The sequence below is a fragment of the Rana temporaria genome, chromosome 10, assembly GCF_905171775.1.
Source record: "Rana temporaria chromosome 10, aRanTem1.1, whole genome shotgun sequence".
Taxonomy (NCBI): domain Eukaryota; kingdom Metazoa; phylum Chordata; class Amphibia; order Anura; family Ranidae; genus Rana; species Rana temporaria.
Window position 1 is genome coordinate 122,719,948 of NC_053498.1, and position 17,930 is coordinate 122,737,877.

General features: G+C 41.5%; 1 protein-coding gene across 8 annotated transcripts in view; it reads left to right on the plus strand.

Moving 5' to 3' along the window:
- The window catches only part of FAM118B (family with sequence similarity 118 member B), an 82,340-nt gene that overhangs the window by 60,626 nt on the left and 3,784 nt on the right, over positions 1-17,930 (plus strand). For all 8 annotated transcript variants that reach the window (XM_040326173.1, XM_040326179.1, XM_040326180.1 and 5 more), the window contains 2 exons: positions 2,623-2,682; positions 15,492-16,235. In XM_040326173.1, the coding sequence (XP_040182107.1) occupies positions 2,623-2,682; positions 15,492-16,235 (804 nt within the window). The remainder of the gene's footprint in view (positions 1-2,622; positions 2,683-15,491; positions 16,236-17,930) is intronic.

The following is a 17,930-nucleotide window of genomic DNA, read 5'->3' on the forward strand; positions in this document are numbered from 1 at the left end:
TCCGATCATAGAATTGCATTGTATGCATAACAAACAGGGATATGACCCTGTATTACATGGTCCCAAAAATGTTATACTGGGAATAGAAGGGGAATACTGGTCAGATCTAACCAAACAATCTCAACATTCTACCTTTCCTTATGAAGGCAAAGGTAGAACAGAAAATTCATCAATATTGGGGTAAATCTCTCAATAATCCCCAATGTTCTTTAACAATATTAAAAATACAATAAGAGAATGGATGGAATTGTGAAACACAAGGTATTTATTTTACATGTCTAATTGATGTCCTATTACTCAATGGATTAACCTGTTGTTTATTAACCTGTTCTTTATTCACCTGTTCTTTATTCACCTGTTCTTTATTCACCTGTTCTTTATTCACCTGTTCTTTATTCACCTGTTCTTTATTCACCTGTTCTTTATTAACCTGTTCTTTATTAACCTGTGCCACTGGATAATTCCTTTTGATTTATTTTCCATTTCATTCAATCTCTCCTCCCTACACTGTGGATCACTGACTATTCTTTTGACTCTGGTCAATTGACTCCTTGGGATAGAGTTGAATACTCCCTGAGGAGTTTGGTTAGATCTGACCAGTATTCCCCTTCTATTCCCAATATAAACATTTTTGGACCATGTAATACAGGGTCATATCCCTGTTTGTCATGCATACAATGCAATTCTATGATCAGAGGAAAATCCATATCACAGCCCCCTAAAGGTTTTGAAATCCCAATTCAAGGATACTACTATACATGCCAATCCTCTCTTGTAATCTATGCTATAAAGTGCCCGTGTGAGTTACTTTATATTGGTGAAGCAACACAAAAGGTTAAAGACTGTATAGCTAGACATAAGTATTCAATTAGGAATACGTTAACACGACTACCGATGGCTAGACATTTTGTAGACAAACGTCATTCTATTTCCCAAGTATATGGTATTGGAAGGGATTAATAAAAATAGGAGAGGAGGTGATCGACAATTGGTTTTCAGAAAGAGGTATACTGGATAGATTTTCTCAATGCCATTACCCCAAAAGGATTAAATACTGATTTTTAGATTTGTATTTATTTAAAATATAAATTAAATATGTGGTGATATCCATATGCATGTATCTTGACAGACTGACAAAGTGAAGGTTCCCGATTTGAAGTATGAGGAGAACACCTGTCTTGGTTAACCATTTCTGTGATAGTGGAGAAAAACAATCAATGAAGGAATGTAATTGTACTGATTAGTCATTAACCACAGGATTGATTCTGTATGGGATTTATTTGTGAAAGTGTTTAAATTCTCTTGAATTCATCTGAAGTGTTAGATATGTTTTTTTAATCTGATGAAGGGCATAAGCTTGTGAGCCCGAAACAAATCCTCAAACATCTGATCATGTAATTTCTTTAATTAATTTAATATTTTAAATGCAGCAATCCTTTGGGGGGGGGGGGAGATATATATATATGTGTGTGTGTGTGTGTGTGTGTGTGTGTGTGTGTAATAATAATAAAAAAAAACTTTTTTCAAGAAAAACACCACTGAGGTGTAAATTTTTAAAATGACCAAACAAAAGTCTTGTATGTCTGCAAATAACAGTAAAAAATTAAATCCTTTTGGTAGGCAAATTAGTTAAAGCACCCAAAGGACATATAATATTTAATTCAAATTTTCATTCATATTTGTAGTAATAGTTTCAGGGTCTAAGTCAACTCTGTTCCTTAGGGCTCTACATACAAAAACATTCAAATAAAGAATATTTAAACAATGTCATAATCCAGTTATAATTTTACTATCCAGTGCTTTTAAAGCGGTAGTAAACTCTGAAACCACAATCCCTAGCTATCGTAACCTTTCTAAACGCACCGGATTGCTAATTGGTCCCATGGCATCTTTCTTGCTATGTCTGCAGCTTGGTTTCTTATTTATCTGCTCTGGCTGAAGCCGGGGCCATATTTGCAGTTGCCTCCCGATTTTTCAATCCTCAGCTGAACTTTCACTCTTTGACCCTCCGATAACCAGAATCTTGCACATGTGCAGTAAACCTTGAGAGCCGGTCCACACTGGGGCGACTCAGCCGCCTGACAAGTCGCGTCCCGTTCTATTCAATAGAACCGTTCTAATAGGAGCGACGCAAGTCGCTCCGACTTAGAAAAAGGTTCTTGTACGACTTTGGGGGCGACTTGCATTGACTTCTATACAGAAATCATTTTGCAAGTCGTCTTCAGGACACCTTGCCGAGTCGCCCCCGAAGTCGTGCCGCCCCAGTGTGAACCGGCTCTAACCAAGCCTTATTTTTATTTTTTTAACGTTGGCATGGCAACATTCTTCCACATATATAATAAGAATACACCTGTAAATGTTCTTGTCACTCCATGTGTTGATCGTGAATGTCATTGTTCACACACCCCTGTGACATAGCAAGTCACATGAGCAGTTTCAGGAAATCCTTATAGGGTCTATGACACTGTTGATCAAGAAGACAATAACAGTACACCATTTATCTTTATTTTTTTATTGGTCTATGTCTCCATATTTCTTATCACTCTTACACCTTCGCCTACCATTAAAAGTATTTGGTGTTGTCGGTCTCTGCTAACGCTCAGTTTCTCCTCTGTGTGACAGGATCGATGAGAGAACTGCCTCTGAAGAATGGGCCAAGCTTACCGGACAGTCCAAATAGAGGTAGGGAGTGAGAAGGGGATGCTGCATAGGTGACTGCTTGTGATTGTACAATGCCTTGCTGTCCATAGTAAAGCCTTTGAGGGAGATTTACTAAAACGGAAGCACTCAGAATCTGGTGCAGCTGTGTATGGTAGCTAGTCGGCTCCTAACTTTATCTTGTTCAATTCAGTTTAGACAATAAAACCTGGAGGCTGATTTATTTGTGTAGAGCTGCACCAGATTTTGCGCTCTCCAGTTTTATTAAGTCACTTTGCTGCCTGTAGACTTCTGAGTGTCGTCATTCCATGTGCAGTATATTGTGTGCGCTGCTAATAAGTCATTCCGGGGCACCAGTACAAAATATTCACCAATACGTTTTGGCCTTAAAAGATATGTAAATGTTCATTGTGTGTTTTTGTTTACAAACATGTCATACGTGCCTCCTCTGTGCAGTTGGTTTTGCACAGTGAACCCTGTTCCTCCTCTTCTGGGGTCCCTTGGCGGCGCTCCTGACTCCTCCTCCTCCTTCTCGAGAGCCCCATCTGAGAATCGCTCTCCCTGCTCGGGGGGCACCCGTGTGGGCGCGCTGCTTTGTCTATTGACAGACAGCAGGACTTGGCTCTGGCCCCGGCTCCCATGTCATTGGATTTGTTTGACAGCAGTGGGAGCCAATGTGGGGTGGGGGTCCCCAGAGTTGTTTGCGACATGTAGAAAGGTTTGGGAGCGCCACCATGCAAGTCTAATATATCTTTATTTTTGTGTACAATATAAGCCAATGCATTTCAGAGCTCGAAACTTTTCTTTGGTCAGGTCTTAAAAATAAAAAAACAGAAGTTACTATCATCAACATGAGTTATCTCAGAAGATATAATGCAAAATATCCCAAAGACAGATTTCAAATGATGACAGTATACAAAAAAACATACACCGAATCATGCCTAATTTTTTTTTTTTTTTTTTTTTTTTTTTTTTTTTTTTTTTTTTTTTCTTTTTCTTCCACGTCAGACATAACCACAGCAAGAGACCTGCTCATGATTTTATTCATAATTCCGTCTCTATTTCAGGTATAGCATTATTTTTGGTAGTTTTTACATTTTTTTTTTTTTTTTTTTTTTTTTTTTTTTTTTTTAAGCATATCTTCTTTCAGCCCTTTAACAATTTAAACGGGCTAGAGCGTTCCTCATATATACGAGATCCAACATGCTATCATTACGTGATAACGTGACACATCACCCCATCCCAGTCCCTTCCCTCCCCTCCCTCCCCCCCACTACCCTTCCCACCCCTCCCAGACCATCTCCCGACTCCACCTAGTATTTTTATTTCCTATATTGCTGCATTCTTATTCCTCTCTCATGTTTTCTGCGTATTTCCGAGACTTTTTAAAATCAATCCATGTTTCCCAGATATCCTTATTTCCTGCCTTGTTCTTTTCGCAACCGTATTTTATTTTCTCCCTCCTATAAGTACCCTCTACAGAGTCGATCCACTCCCATATTTGCGGGCTTACCGGGTTTCTCCATTTTAGGGGTATCAATCGTTTCGCAGAGTTCAACAAATGCGGAATTAGTGATCCCCTATAATCGTTCACTGGCGTTTCTCCCCCATGAAAGAGGACTATCCAAGGATTATTTTCCAATTCTTTTTTAGTTATCTCTTTTATCAAGGCCAAAACTTTTCCCCAGAACGTTTTGATTTTTACACAGTCCCACCACAGGTGGGCCATCGTTCCTCTTGCCTCACATCCTCTCCAACATTCCTCTGACTCCCCTACTCCGAATTTGGCCATTTTATCTGGGGTAATGTACCATCCTGTCAGACACTTAAAGTTCATCTCAGCGGTTTTTACATCAACCGCCGAAGTATGAGTCAAATTGAGGATTCTCCCTATGGTCGTCTTCCCCCTTGGAACTCCTAGGTCTCTCTCCCATTTCTGTATGTAGTTTAGCGTATCCGACTCGTCTATTTTCTGTAAATATTTATATACTTTGGAGATATTTCCTTTTGAACTTTCGGTACTACACATCTGTTCCAATGTAGTGTACTCCTCTCGTGACCTCAATGGGTGTGGGAGGCATTTAACGAATGACACCAACTGAAGATATCTCCACTCGCTGAGTGCCTCCATTTCAATCCTAATTTCGTGAAGGGTCATAATTTTGCCCTCTAGTGTTATGTCTTTTAACTGTGTTCTATTTTTGATCCACTTACCACCTACCTCTTTAGTCCCAGGTGCAAAATATTCGTTTTCTTTCAAATCTATAAGGGGTGAGTTAAATTTAGTTTTTAATTGTTTGTGTAATCGATCCCATATCCTTAAAGCGTTATGTGTAATTGCGTGTGTTGACGTGTGTAGGGTTCTATAGTGTGGGGGGTTCCAGATTAATCTCCCTAACTGTGCCCTCGCTAAGGTGCATTCAATACTTATCCATCTTTTATCCTGTGACTCTTTAGCCCATTCTATGACCCGTGTGAGGACCGAAGCGTTGTAGTATAATCTAATGTCAGGTACAGCCAGGCCGCCTTTTTTCTTGGTTCGTTTTAGAATTTGGGCAGAGACTCTATGTTTTTTATTGTTCCATATGTATTTCATTAGGAGGGAGTTAATTATTTTAATATATGACGGAGGCAAATAAATTGGGACCATTTGGAATTTATACAAAATTTTGGGGATAAGTACCATTTTTACCACATTTATCCTCCCAAACCACGATATTGGTCTATTGTATATAGTTTTGATTTCTCTTTTAATTTCGTCGAGAAGGGGGATAAAGTTTATTCTATATATTTTTTTCAAAGTATTTGCCATTTTTATACCCAAATACTTTATCTCACTTTGCCAGGAGAAATTAAATTTCTTCCGCAAATATAATTCTTCATCTTTGTGAATATTAATATTCAAAATCTCCGTTTTTGTTGTATTCATTTTAAAGTTTGAGACCTCGCCATATTGTTTTAAGATATCTATTAACTTCGGGAGGGTGACTCTTGGGCTGCTTATGTAGAATAATAAATCATCAGCAAAGGCTGACAGTTTATGCTCATCTTCGCCTACTTCTACCCCATAGATTTCTGGGTTTTGTCGGACCATTGCCAGGAGGGGTTCCAATGCTAGGACAAAGAGGAGGGGGGATAGGGGACATCCTTGCCTAGTCCCATTTTTCATCTCAAAAGGGGCGGATAAGGATCCGTTAATTTTGATCCTTGCACACGGGTGGAAATATAGGGTTTTTATTCTCCTTATCATCCCTGGACCTATTCCTATGAATTCTAGGGTTTGTATCAGGAATCCCCAGTCTACCCTGTCGAAAGCTTTCTCAGCATCAACCGACAGGAATAGACCGGGGGTCCCACTTTCTTTGATCTGCTCCAAGAGAAGGAGCGCCCTCACACCATTATCCTTTCCCTCCCTCCCAGGTATAAAACCTACCTGGTCTGGGTGGATGATGGCTGTCATCGCTCCCTTCATTCTTTCCGCTAAAATTTTTGCATACAGTTTCGTATCTGCGTTTAGGAGTGAGATCGGTCGATAACCCGAACAAGTCGTATTATCCTTTCCCTCTTTTTTGATCACTGTAATCGTTGCTGTTAAAGCCTCTCTACTCATTTCATAGTCAGTTCCAAGGCCATTAAAGTATTGGCAGAGTCTGGGGATTAAGATGGTACTGAACTTTTGTAGGTAGGCAGATGTAAAGCCATCTGGCCCGGGACTTTTCCCCTTAGGAGTGTTTTTTAAGGCCTCCCTTATTTCCTGTTCCGTTATTAAACCTTCCATCTCTTCCACCTCCTCTTCTTCTAATTTTGGGAGATTGGCTAACTGTAGTATTTCCCTACCCTTGTCCATTTTTTCACGTGGGCACCTGATGTTTTGTTGGATATCGTAAAGTTCTTCATAGTAGCTCCGGAATACTTCTGCTATTTTATTTGTCGCATATACTAAGTCACCATTCCTGTCTCTGATTTTTTCTATAAAATTCCTAGTTTTTTTTTTTCTTACCATTCTGGCCAAATTTTTACTAGGTTTGTTTCCCCAGACGTATCTTTCTCTCTCTGTCCGGTCTATATGTTTCTTAGTTTCTTGTTCCGCCAGAGCTCTATATTCATCCCTTCTTATACTCAACTTATGAAATATTTCCCTCTTTTGCCCCTGCGACTTATGTTCCTGTTCTAGCCGATATATCTCCTCCCTTAGTGTTTTTAATTTACTCGTTCTTATTTTGTTTTTCCTTGCCCCTTCTACAATAAAGATTCCCCTTATATACGCTTTATGGGCCTCCCAAAGGGATGCTCTTGAGATACCCTCCTTGTCGTTCTCCTGAAAATAACATTCCAACTCTTTCCGTATCCTCTCCACTACCTCCTCGTCCCCCAACAGACTCTCATCCAATCTCCATTCTGGTGGTGTGTCTTTTTGTATAGAAGTTTTTATTTTTAAGGTTATAGGGGCGTGGTCTGATAACGTCATGATCTCACACCTTGCTTCTATCACACTCTCCAGAAGTCTGTGGTCGACGAGGGCATAGTCGATCCTCGAGTACGTCCCATGCACAGGTGAGAAAAACGTGTAGTCGCGGGCCCTCGGATTGAGGATCCGCCATACATCCACCATTTGATTTTGTGTCATTTGTTTTATCAGTATTTTTAGTTGCTCACGATTTGTCCCCTGTGCACAGGACGTACTATCGAGGCTTGGACTCATACAGAAATTGAAATCTCCCATCAAGACTACATGGCCCTCTTCAAATTCTTTTAGTTTTCTCATGATTTTACTAATATATTTAACCGAGTTTACATTGGGGGCGTATACATTAGCTAGGGTATAGATCTCTCCTCCCAGTTTTATTTTCAGGAACAGAAATCTCCCCTCCGGGTCTGTTTGTCTATCCACCAATGTGAATCGGATTCTACGAGCGAATCCAATAGCAACCCCCCGGGATCGCGATGAGATTGTATCCCCATAATACCATATCGGGTATTCTGTTGAGTAGAGCTTTATATTGGATTCCAAGGTAATATGGGTCTCTTGAAGATAGGCAATATCTGTTTTATACTGTGTTAATTCACAGAGAATTTTGTGTCTTTTAATATGGGAGTTTAGTCCCTTTACATTATATGAGAGAAACTTGACATCTGTCATATATCTTTTTTTTTTTTTTTTTTTTTAAGTGTTTGGAATATTTTCTTGTGAAGTCGGTCAGATGGTCTCCCTGCCTCCCCCCACCCCCCCACTCTTCCCATTCCCTCCCCCTCCCTCCTCCTTCCCATCTCCCCTCTCCCCTCCCTCCTCCCTCCAAATCCCCCCCTCCCCTCCCCCCCCCCATTTCCCCCCCCTCCCCCATCCTGGCCCATTCCTGGCCTGAGAGCCGCTATAGGTTGTCTCCTCTCCTTCACCTACGGCTCCTCACTAGTGGTGGTACTCTAGGGCGCTCCATCAGCTCTCCACCCCACCTCCTCCCCCCAATCCAGCCCCTCCAACCTCGGGGCTATAAGAAAATCACCTATTCCACCCAGTCCGGCAACTCTGGGGCTGTTAAATCCATTTTATGACAAAATTCATTTAATTCCTCCGGGAACCTAAGTCGTGCTGTTTTACTACCCTTTATGCCTATGAGGCAAGCCGGGAACCCCCATTGATATTTTATATTATGTGCCCGCATTAAGTCTAAGAGGGGTTTCAAATGTCTTCTTCTTGCCAACGTTTCTTTGGACAAATCGGAGAATATTTGTAGCTCAGTGTCTCTATATCTCAGGGATTTCCCCCTGAGTCTTCCCCAGATTTCTGCTTTATCGACATAATTCCTGAATCGCACGATAACATCCCTTGGGCCGTACCTCTCTATCTGTTGGGGGTTCCCTACTCGGTGGACTCTCTCTATCTTAAGGGGCTTTGATTGTACAGGCCTCTCAAGCAGAGGGTTGAATATTGTGTTCATGATAGTTCTCAGGTCTTCCTCCTTTTCTTCTACTATCGCTCTAATTCTCAGGTTCTGTCGCCTGTTGCGATTCTCCTGGTCCTCTATCCTATATGCCGCCAATCTTTGGCTGTCGCTCAGCGCCCTTACTTGTTTTTTTAGGTAATTTATTTCCTGATCCTGTTCCTCTATTTTTTTCTCAGTCTCTTCCACTCTTTCGCGGAGCCCGCCAAGATCCGTTCTTACTTTATTAATTTCTGTCCTGATAACATTTTCCATCCTCAGCAGCATTGTGTTCATCTCTGCCTTTGTAGGCGGTTGCATGTCTTGGACTTGCTCTTCCAAATTGTGGAGCTCTTGCTCACTTTCTATTGTTATTTCACCTTTAGAGCTTTCCATGCTACTTACTCCTTTTTTGCTTTCGTTCTTCTTTTTATCAGTCTTTTTTGCAAGCCCTGGGCTTTTGAGACTCCCTTCCTGCGTCATATATTGCTGTATAGAACTGTTCCCTGAGTTGTTTTTAGTTGGTTTTGAGGTAACACCCCTCGTTGTTGTTCTATTCATCCTGCTATTGCTGGAGGGCCTTATTCTCTTCCCCAGTTTTGCGAATTTTTTTTTTTTTTTATTATTATATATATTTTTTTTTTTTTTTTTTTAGGGGGGTTTCCTTCCTAATTCTTCTCCTTCCCCTGTCTCCCTCCCCTTCCCTACTACAAGGATATTCTACGAAGTAACAATGCTACACAGATAGGCGAGTAAGCAGCCGGGCAGTATCAGCACAGCAACCGATACAAATAAATAAGTATTAGGAACACTAAGAAAGAAAATCTGCAAAAACCAGCAGAGCACTGAGAAAGGACAGAGGGGAGCACTCTCCTTGTGTATAGGGGGATATTTAGAGGTTTTCTAGGATATTCTGAGAGGTAACAATGCTACACAGATAGGCGAGTAGGCAACCAAGCAGCATCAGCACAGCAACAAATATAAATAAATAATAGGAACACTAGGGAAAAAAAAAAAAAAAAACTGCAGAAAACAACAGAGCACTGAGAAAGGACAGAGGGGGGTGCTCTCCTTGTGTATAGGGGGATATTTGGAGGTTTTTAGTAGTTTTAGAGGTTTATCTTCCTCCCTCCCTCCCGTTCCTCATATACTGACAGGTCTATTCTCAGTAATGTTCATACAACAAGAGAGGCCACGGGTCCAAACGACGCTTTCCTACTTTTTTTTTTTTTTTTTTTCAATGTATCCCCCGTCTTAAGCACCAGAATTTACCAGCATTTCACAGTCTCCTATGGATCCTGCACCAATGGTATGCAGATATTGTATTCTGTGTCCGCTTTTCAAATATTGCAGATTTCTACTCCTCATGCAACAAAAGAACATCAATACCTGCTTCACCATATGGCCATCTTATCAATTACAGTTCCTTTTTAAATTTCAGGTTCCGTATCTTTCCTATGTCATATTAACATACAAACCAATTATTTTCCCCTCATGGATCTCTGCCACAGGTTGTCAGCATTTGTCTTACTGTTTGACATGTATGCAAACCGGGTCAGTCCAGACTGGGCTAAATAGCTGGAGGGCAGGGGGGGGGGGGGGGCGGTGCAGCAACCGACCCTGCTCGGCTCTACTGAGCGTCTCACCCGACCCGACTAGACTTGTTTTTCTCGTCCCGCACTCGGCTCCGTCCTCCTCCGTCTTCCTCCGCTGTTCTCTCCCGGAGCGGCGTGTCTGTGGAATCGGACGTCTGTTCGCCTGCTTCCAGATCGCATCAGGGGTCTTTTGGGTCTTGGCGGAGGGTCGCGCTGCGCAGCGCGGGGCTAGCTTCGGGGCTCTGACATCCCCTCAGATTCCTGCATCTTTCGAATCCCCGCCGCACACACGCTGCCTCGCTGCCATAGAGCGCTCCGGCACCTCCCACCCTCACAGCGTCACGTTACGTCCGCAACGCCATTCCCTCATGCCTAATTTTTACTAGTATTGTATTATATAGGGATGAGTTGGTGTTTTTTGTTTATAGTATAACCAATTAGTATAACCAAAATTGATATGCGTTATTAGGACATTTAGTCCTGGTTCACATAGGTGCGATGCGGAAACACTGTGAATCAACAGTTCGGAGAGGAATCTGATCGCATGGTTGTGAACTGATGGATTTTGATTCTTGTGCGGACCAAAAAAAGTGTCATGTGCGAGTTTGGTCCGAATTCAGCCATACCATCTGTATGACTGAAATCACATCGCACGTGATTTTCACTGCAATGCGGTACAAATCGCATGCGCTCACACAGGGCACCAGTAAAATCCCAGCCTTAAAGTACAACTAAAGGCAAAACTTTTTGTTTTGAATAAAGTGGAGGGGGCTTAGAATGCTTGTCTGTTTTTCTTTCTGTCTGTGTCCCCATTAAAGAGATTCATCCTTTCTATTCGTCCTGTTTACTATTATCAGTAAAAGTAAAAGGACATCCCCAAATTTGCAGGGATTTCCTCTCACTTCCTGTTTGTCTATGGAATAGGAAGTGAAGGGAAATCTCCCCAATGGGATACAGATGAGAGAAGAAAAAAAAATCTGACAGGGGGCTCTATCCAAACTGAAAAAAAATGTTTTGCCTTTTTAGTTCTACTTTAAGGTTATATCTTTTTAGGTCTTCCATATTTACATTCTCTTATGTTATGTCTTATATAATTTTATTTCCCAGCCCTGATTAAGAGGATTCTAAGATCCCCCCCCCCCCCCCCCCCCAAGCAGATCTTTTCTCATTATGTATGCAAAAAAAAAAAAAATCTACTGAACTAACCTTGGCGCTGTGGGGCTCTACCTTTCTCCTAATGCAAGTATGGGGTCTAATGAAATCTCAGAGCCAAGACCAAAAATCACTATAAAATACGCAGTAAATCAAAGGCCATTACAGTATTGTAATAATTTGACCACAGACCATCCCAACAGATGCATAAAAAGCACCCCAGATACCAGGATTCCCCATCTATCCATAAACACTCTCTAGGTCAGGGGTGCCCAACCTAAAGACAGAGGGCCACTTAGTAACCAAACGTGGGCCACCATGAGCGGAGTGGGCAGATGACAGGTCTGTGTCCAGTCTGCATATGCAAAGCACACACAGATTGCCCAATCTATTCTGTGCCCTCTCATCCAATCGGATGAAAGGAGACGGATCCACTTCTGTGTTTTGTTTTTTTTAGCAGATCGGATTGGAGGTAGGCAGGTGTAAACTGACAAAAATCTGTTTACATCTGCCGCTCCATAGAGGTGAATAGAGGGTCCGATTGGGTCAGACCGATTGTGTGAAAGGGGCCTAAGGCTGCTTTTGATGGTCTGCGGTCTATCCACACCGTGTACCTGTGGTTTTCCTGCTGGTTAGCTGCACTTTGCCATAGAAGTCTATTATATCCTGCAGGTTTGGTGCACTTTCTGAAAAGCCGCTTGCTTCCTCTACCGCCGGCTTCATTCACAACACTGATGCTCTGGGATGGTAGGTCGGCAACCTGCAATCTGGGCTTGCCAACCAGCCATCCCAGAGCAGGAGGTTGCGGGCCACTGGTTGGGCACCCCTGCTCTAGGTATTTGGAGTTAACTTTGAACCCAGCTGGCAGGAGAGGACAGAAAATGACATTTCCACCCCCTCTTCCCTGTCTTCGTCCTCTTCTTGGTTCCTTTTAGTTATGCCACATAAAGTGATTTCGCATACTTGTACATATGCTACTGACCTGTATACAACTGTACTAGGAAAAACTGCATGCATTCCAAAGAGTGTTGATTGGGGATCTTTATACTGCACGGTTATTACAATTTCACAACTTCTCTCATAAAACATTTTCTAGGAACTTTTATTTGTAAGGGACTAGTTCTGTAGAACTGTGTAGAGAGATGAGATTGTGTGTGTGTTTTTAAATAAGGGTCATTGCAGCTCCTAGTAAGTAGCCTGTAATCTGCAATTCTGGACATTCTGTTACTTTTTAATATTTCCTATCTCAAGGATGGCCTGCAGCTTTCCAGCTAATTTACATGTTCAGACTCCATTTCAAACTGTGGCAGAGGCCCTTCTAGATCATCGATGGCTGAGCTCAGCAGACCAACTCTGCTATAAACTGCTTTTTGCTACACAACACACTGCACCGTCCTGGGAATTTGTGATTTGTAGGAAGTTGTCTAAAAATCGAGGACACAACTAATATTTACAAAGGAGCAGTAATTGGAATGACATTTTATGAGCAGACCAGGATGTTGAATGGCTTCATAATCCAACGCAGATGTTCTTGTGACTGCGGGGTTGTCTTTGGGATATCTTGCATCAACATGCTCTTTGCCCCATCACGTCTACATTGTAAGGATGGATCCCATATCAGTGGTGTCCAAACAAAGCTGTAATCTGCTTGTTTCCCAAACTACGCCACTATCTGACAAGGTCTTGTGCAACTTCAGGAGCTGCAAATAGAATGGAAGGGAGGGGAAGATATGTACAGAAAACCTGAAATTACCAGCTACAGTCTGGAGGAGACGTTTTGAAGAAGTGGTGCAAGCAAAGTTATAACTGAAGTTTAAATCATGAGAAGAAAATGGATAATGGAGCAGTCCACTGCTGAATGAAGACAGGGGGGAAAAAAAACCTTCATGGTGTTTTGGCATGGAAAACATTACTGGTTACCTTTTTTTTATTGTAAATCCTACTTGGATTAAGCTTAGCTGTTGGATATTGCATATTATTGTGGAACTTTCTTCTGTTTTTTCTGCTGTAGACCACACATCTAAAACAGATACGTTTATGGTACCAGTGTACCCAACACTACAATACAAAGCTTTCTCCACATGAAAAGGTTTGTATGGCTGATGGCAAATTGAATTTTTACCAATTCCCTAAATCTCTTAGGGCCGTCTGAATTAATACTCCTCTGTGAGAATTTACAGTTCTGTCATCCTGTGCCATGAATACCACAAAACCTCTCTTAAGGTAATGCGGTCAGCTGTGCCAAACTTGCTGAACTATCAAAGAGTATTAAGATGCTTGGACTCTGTCCCTTGCCATTATCAGGTCATTAAATATGCATATTTCATACACACTGTCTTTTGGAAAGAGTCAAAGATGCATGTTTCAAGCCTGTATTTGTAGTGGAGTAGTGTATGGCATGCTGCGGGAACAGTTCTTATTGGGTGTAGTGAGATGGGGGGTGGGGAGAGGGGGGAAGCTGCATTTTTTCATTGTCCTAACCAGGAGCTTGAGTCTCGTAGTCCATTCAGTGGGTTATCCTTGAACCCCCGTATTGATGGTAATTCTTGTTTTTCAGCATAATGTTATGAAGATTTGTATATTGTGATTGTACCTCTTGTTTGTATCCGACCAGGTGAAGGCATTAAAAGACTAAAACTTTTTTCACACCTGCACATTTGATAAACACACAACCAGGGCTGTGGAGTCGGTAGATAAATGTTCCGACTCCTCAGTTTTATGTACTTCCGACTCAGACTCCCCGACTCCTCTGTATTAATATGCGAATGTATTTTATACATTCCTTGAGGGAAAGAAACGCAACCTACCACAGGACTACTGGCTGGGAAGCCAACAGTCTACTGTATTGCACAGTTTAAGCAAAAGACAAACACAATGAAAACAATGTTTTTTTTATTAATTTTTTTGTATTAATCAATCAAGTGGCTGGATAGTAGCAGCAGGCATAAACATCAGGAACAGGATCTTTACCAGTTCAAAAATACAAACCACATTATTTGGTTGTTTTAGAAGAAAAACAAAGCTTATCTATAATGAACCAAAAACAAAATCTGTAAAACCTAGAAATGGTTTATATTAATCTTGAAATGTAGTTCTAGGCTTAGCAAATGCAAATCAATTCAATGTAGAGTTCTAAGGAAGAGAATTGCCTCTGCCAGATCCTCTTTCATAGAGGCTCTTAAGTCAGACTTTATTATTTTTAGGGCTGAAAATAATCTTTCGACACTGACTTGGGTGGGTGGCATTGCAGTAACTATTCTGGCCACATCACTAACGATCTCTGCATAAACAAGGATGGCTTCTTCAACAGTAAGTTTTGATGAGCGATCATACTTTTCAACTTCTTTTAGTGCTTTATAAAACTCCTGTTGGAATTTTTTTATTTGGACACTTACTGGTTCTCTAACATGCGTTCCCTGTAAAAGCAGAACACAACCCTATGGAAAGTATAAGTATTGCAGCTCCTAATTGTGCGTTGCATGCCATATAGTGAAGCACATGAAAAGCATGCTTCTTCACGGTCACTTAACGTGTTCGTTTTGCGGTTACGCGAGGCACTGCATGCATTGGTCTTTATTCTTACAGTAGAGAAGTCATTAATTATAACTTTTTGTGAATTGGGACATTTAAACTTGCTTTTTTTTTTTTATTCCAATCTAAATTTAGTAGGAGTCGGAGACGGTGCATTGTTTGCCGACTCCAAATCCAGGTACCCAAAATTTCCCTCGACTCCGACTCCACAGCCCTGCACACAACCATGCATTTTTGTACACATTTACAAAATGTGCTAAAAAATGCATCTCATGTGTTATGCCATTCATTTGTTTGGAAAACGCAGCAAATCTAAAGGCAGCAAAAAGCTACATGTGCTACTTTGCCTTGTGTAGAGCAGCCCATTGAAATGAATGCCAGTGCTGGAGGTAACTGGGGTCTTAAAATCCTGGCTCGACAGTTTTTTTTTTTTAACCTCTCTTCTTAAATAAGTTTTCATGTCTTCCTTTAAAGTGAACTTGCCTGAAAACATTATGTATAGTATTGTTTGTGGTTTTTGCTTTTTTTATTGTTGTCTCTTGCCACTGAAAATGGGGACTTTTGTGTGTTTGAAACCCTGTATTGTCTGTTTTTAGAAACCAAACAAAGTTCTAACATCTTCACGTTGCTGTTTTAGGGTTTTCATGCTGTCAGGATTTGCACTGTGAAGAGGAAATGGCTTGTCAACCCAAGTACGAAATTCCAGTACTATCCTTTGCAGAAACGGCGAAGACAGACTGTTGTGCACATACAGAGCATGCGTGCATAGCCACTACTTCTCATCCCTCAAGCAAATCACTGGAGATAAGTGACCAGATTATTGAGCCAGACTGGACAAACCTTACCCAGAGACCCCTGTCTCCAACTATTCCACCTTCTAAAGAGGACCAAGGTCTACCACCAGCAGTTCCTAGTGCATGGACCATTGAGGAGCATCTCAAGGGTTTTATTGACATCCAGGAGGGATTACGGAAGGGGATCATGACAAAGATGAACACACTGCACCTAGATTTGTGTCAGCTGACGATGGGTATTCAAAAAAACAATTCCGTGTTCAGAAAAATGCAAAAGGTGGAGACCGAAAGAAACCAGTTGTTGGGCCAGATGAACGCCAACATTGCTAAACTGGCCACCAGCTTGCAAATTTTGGCAATTCACCAGAACGCCAGCCAAAGAGAGTTACGGGATCTTTTGGACTTGCATAGGGCATCATCTTCGACATCTCTGGAGGATATGTCTATTGGAAGCCCATCTATAGCTACTACTGCCATTTTGTCTCCTCCCCCTACGCAGTATCGCTATTCTACCAGAGCCAGAAAAGGACCCACTTCACCATTAAACTACTCCAGTGACACAAGGCCGCGTCCTGCAAAGAGAGGGCGTAAATAAACCTTCACTTTTTGTTGAGCTGTCTTTTTTTTTTTTTTTTTTTTTGTGCTTTCTTTTGAAAGGAAGTATTTTTGGGGAAAAAACATCCAAATGCTAAGTTGTTTTTGTTCTAGAATTAAAACATTTTGAAAATTTCACAAGTGCTTCTTTTAATCCACGTAAAAGATTGTATCGGTTTAATGGTTTCCCTATCACAGCTTGCTATAAAGGCAGAAAACAATATATTATCTTTAATGTCAGAGTCCAGTGTAGGAAAGCAAAAATATAGTACATGTAAAGCACGATATGGGAAATATTGGCGTAGGCACAGAAATGGAGAGAAAATCTTCCCCTCGCTGTGTAGAGATTTCCTGTTTACTGTGGAACAGGAAGTGAAGGGAAATTAGATATACTTGGGCTGGAACACCTGTTGGCCTCTGAACTTTTGTGGTGGGACATTGCCATAAGACCTTACTTTTTCCCTGCCCACCTTGGAGTTGTAAAAAGCTTGTGGTGTTCCAACTGATTATCTATATTAGAAAATTACAAATCCAACAGGGAAGTTGGGAACCCCTCAGATTGGCACAGCAGGTGTGTACACCCAGGAACTCCTAATAATAATGGGCATCGAAGGTGTGCAGACCTGGGGATTCAACACGGGCATGGTGGGATTCCCTCATAAAGGGCACAGCAGGTGTAAAGAGCTGGGAGCTCAGTTTAGGTTTGGGTGGGGGAGCCCCATGTAATGGGCACAGCAGGTATACAGACTAGGGAACCCAGCACAGGGATGGTGGGGGACCCCTCATAATGGCCACAGCCCAAGTATAGACTCAGAGTTTGGCATAGGGTGATGGGGGGGGGGGGGACTTCATGATGGGCACAGCAGGTCTGCAGAGCCAGAAACCCATCAAATTGTCACAACAGATGTGCAAAGCTGTGTACTCTGATATAGTGGGAACTCCTCATATGGGCGCAGCAGGTGTTTAGATGGTAGGAACGCCTCATAATGGGCACATCGGGTTTGCAGAGCTGGGAACTTCGCTCAGGGATGGTGGGAACCCAGCATATTGTCACAGCAGATGGGATAGTGGGAACCCTTCACAATGGGCATTTAATCCTCCACCAATAAAATAGTTTGCGTGGACTGGTCCTTCTAATATAATGGTGTTCACAGTGAAATGATCCTATAAGCCTAGAAGGAGTTCAGTTTTGTCGGTGGCATATGGAACCAGAGATATGGGTGCATTGCTTGTTTTATTAATAAACCGGTTAGCTGAGCAGGGTGGGAAATGATGGGTGAAGGGGAAAGAAAGGCGGATAATACTTCCATTTCTGTTTTCCCCAGACCTACTTGCAACATTATTTCCATTATTGGCCTTTAAAGGCAAACTATAATGTCTTTTCCTTGAGTAGAGATTTTAAGTTATATTTGCCTAAGTAACTTTTGATGAGCCTTTCACATTACATCCTTGCTGTTCCATATTTTGAAAATTCAGTTTCATTTTCAGATTTGTAGATTCTCCCTGATGTCTCTCTGCATCAGAGATTTTTAATAAGCAGCTCTGCTAAAATGGAAATAAACATTTTTTTTATTATTCTGAGAGGAGCAGTAAAGCGTAATCACTGTGCTACACTACTAGGAAGAAGGCACAGTGTAATGACCAGAAACCCCACATATCAGGATTATACAAGGTCTAATTATATAATT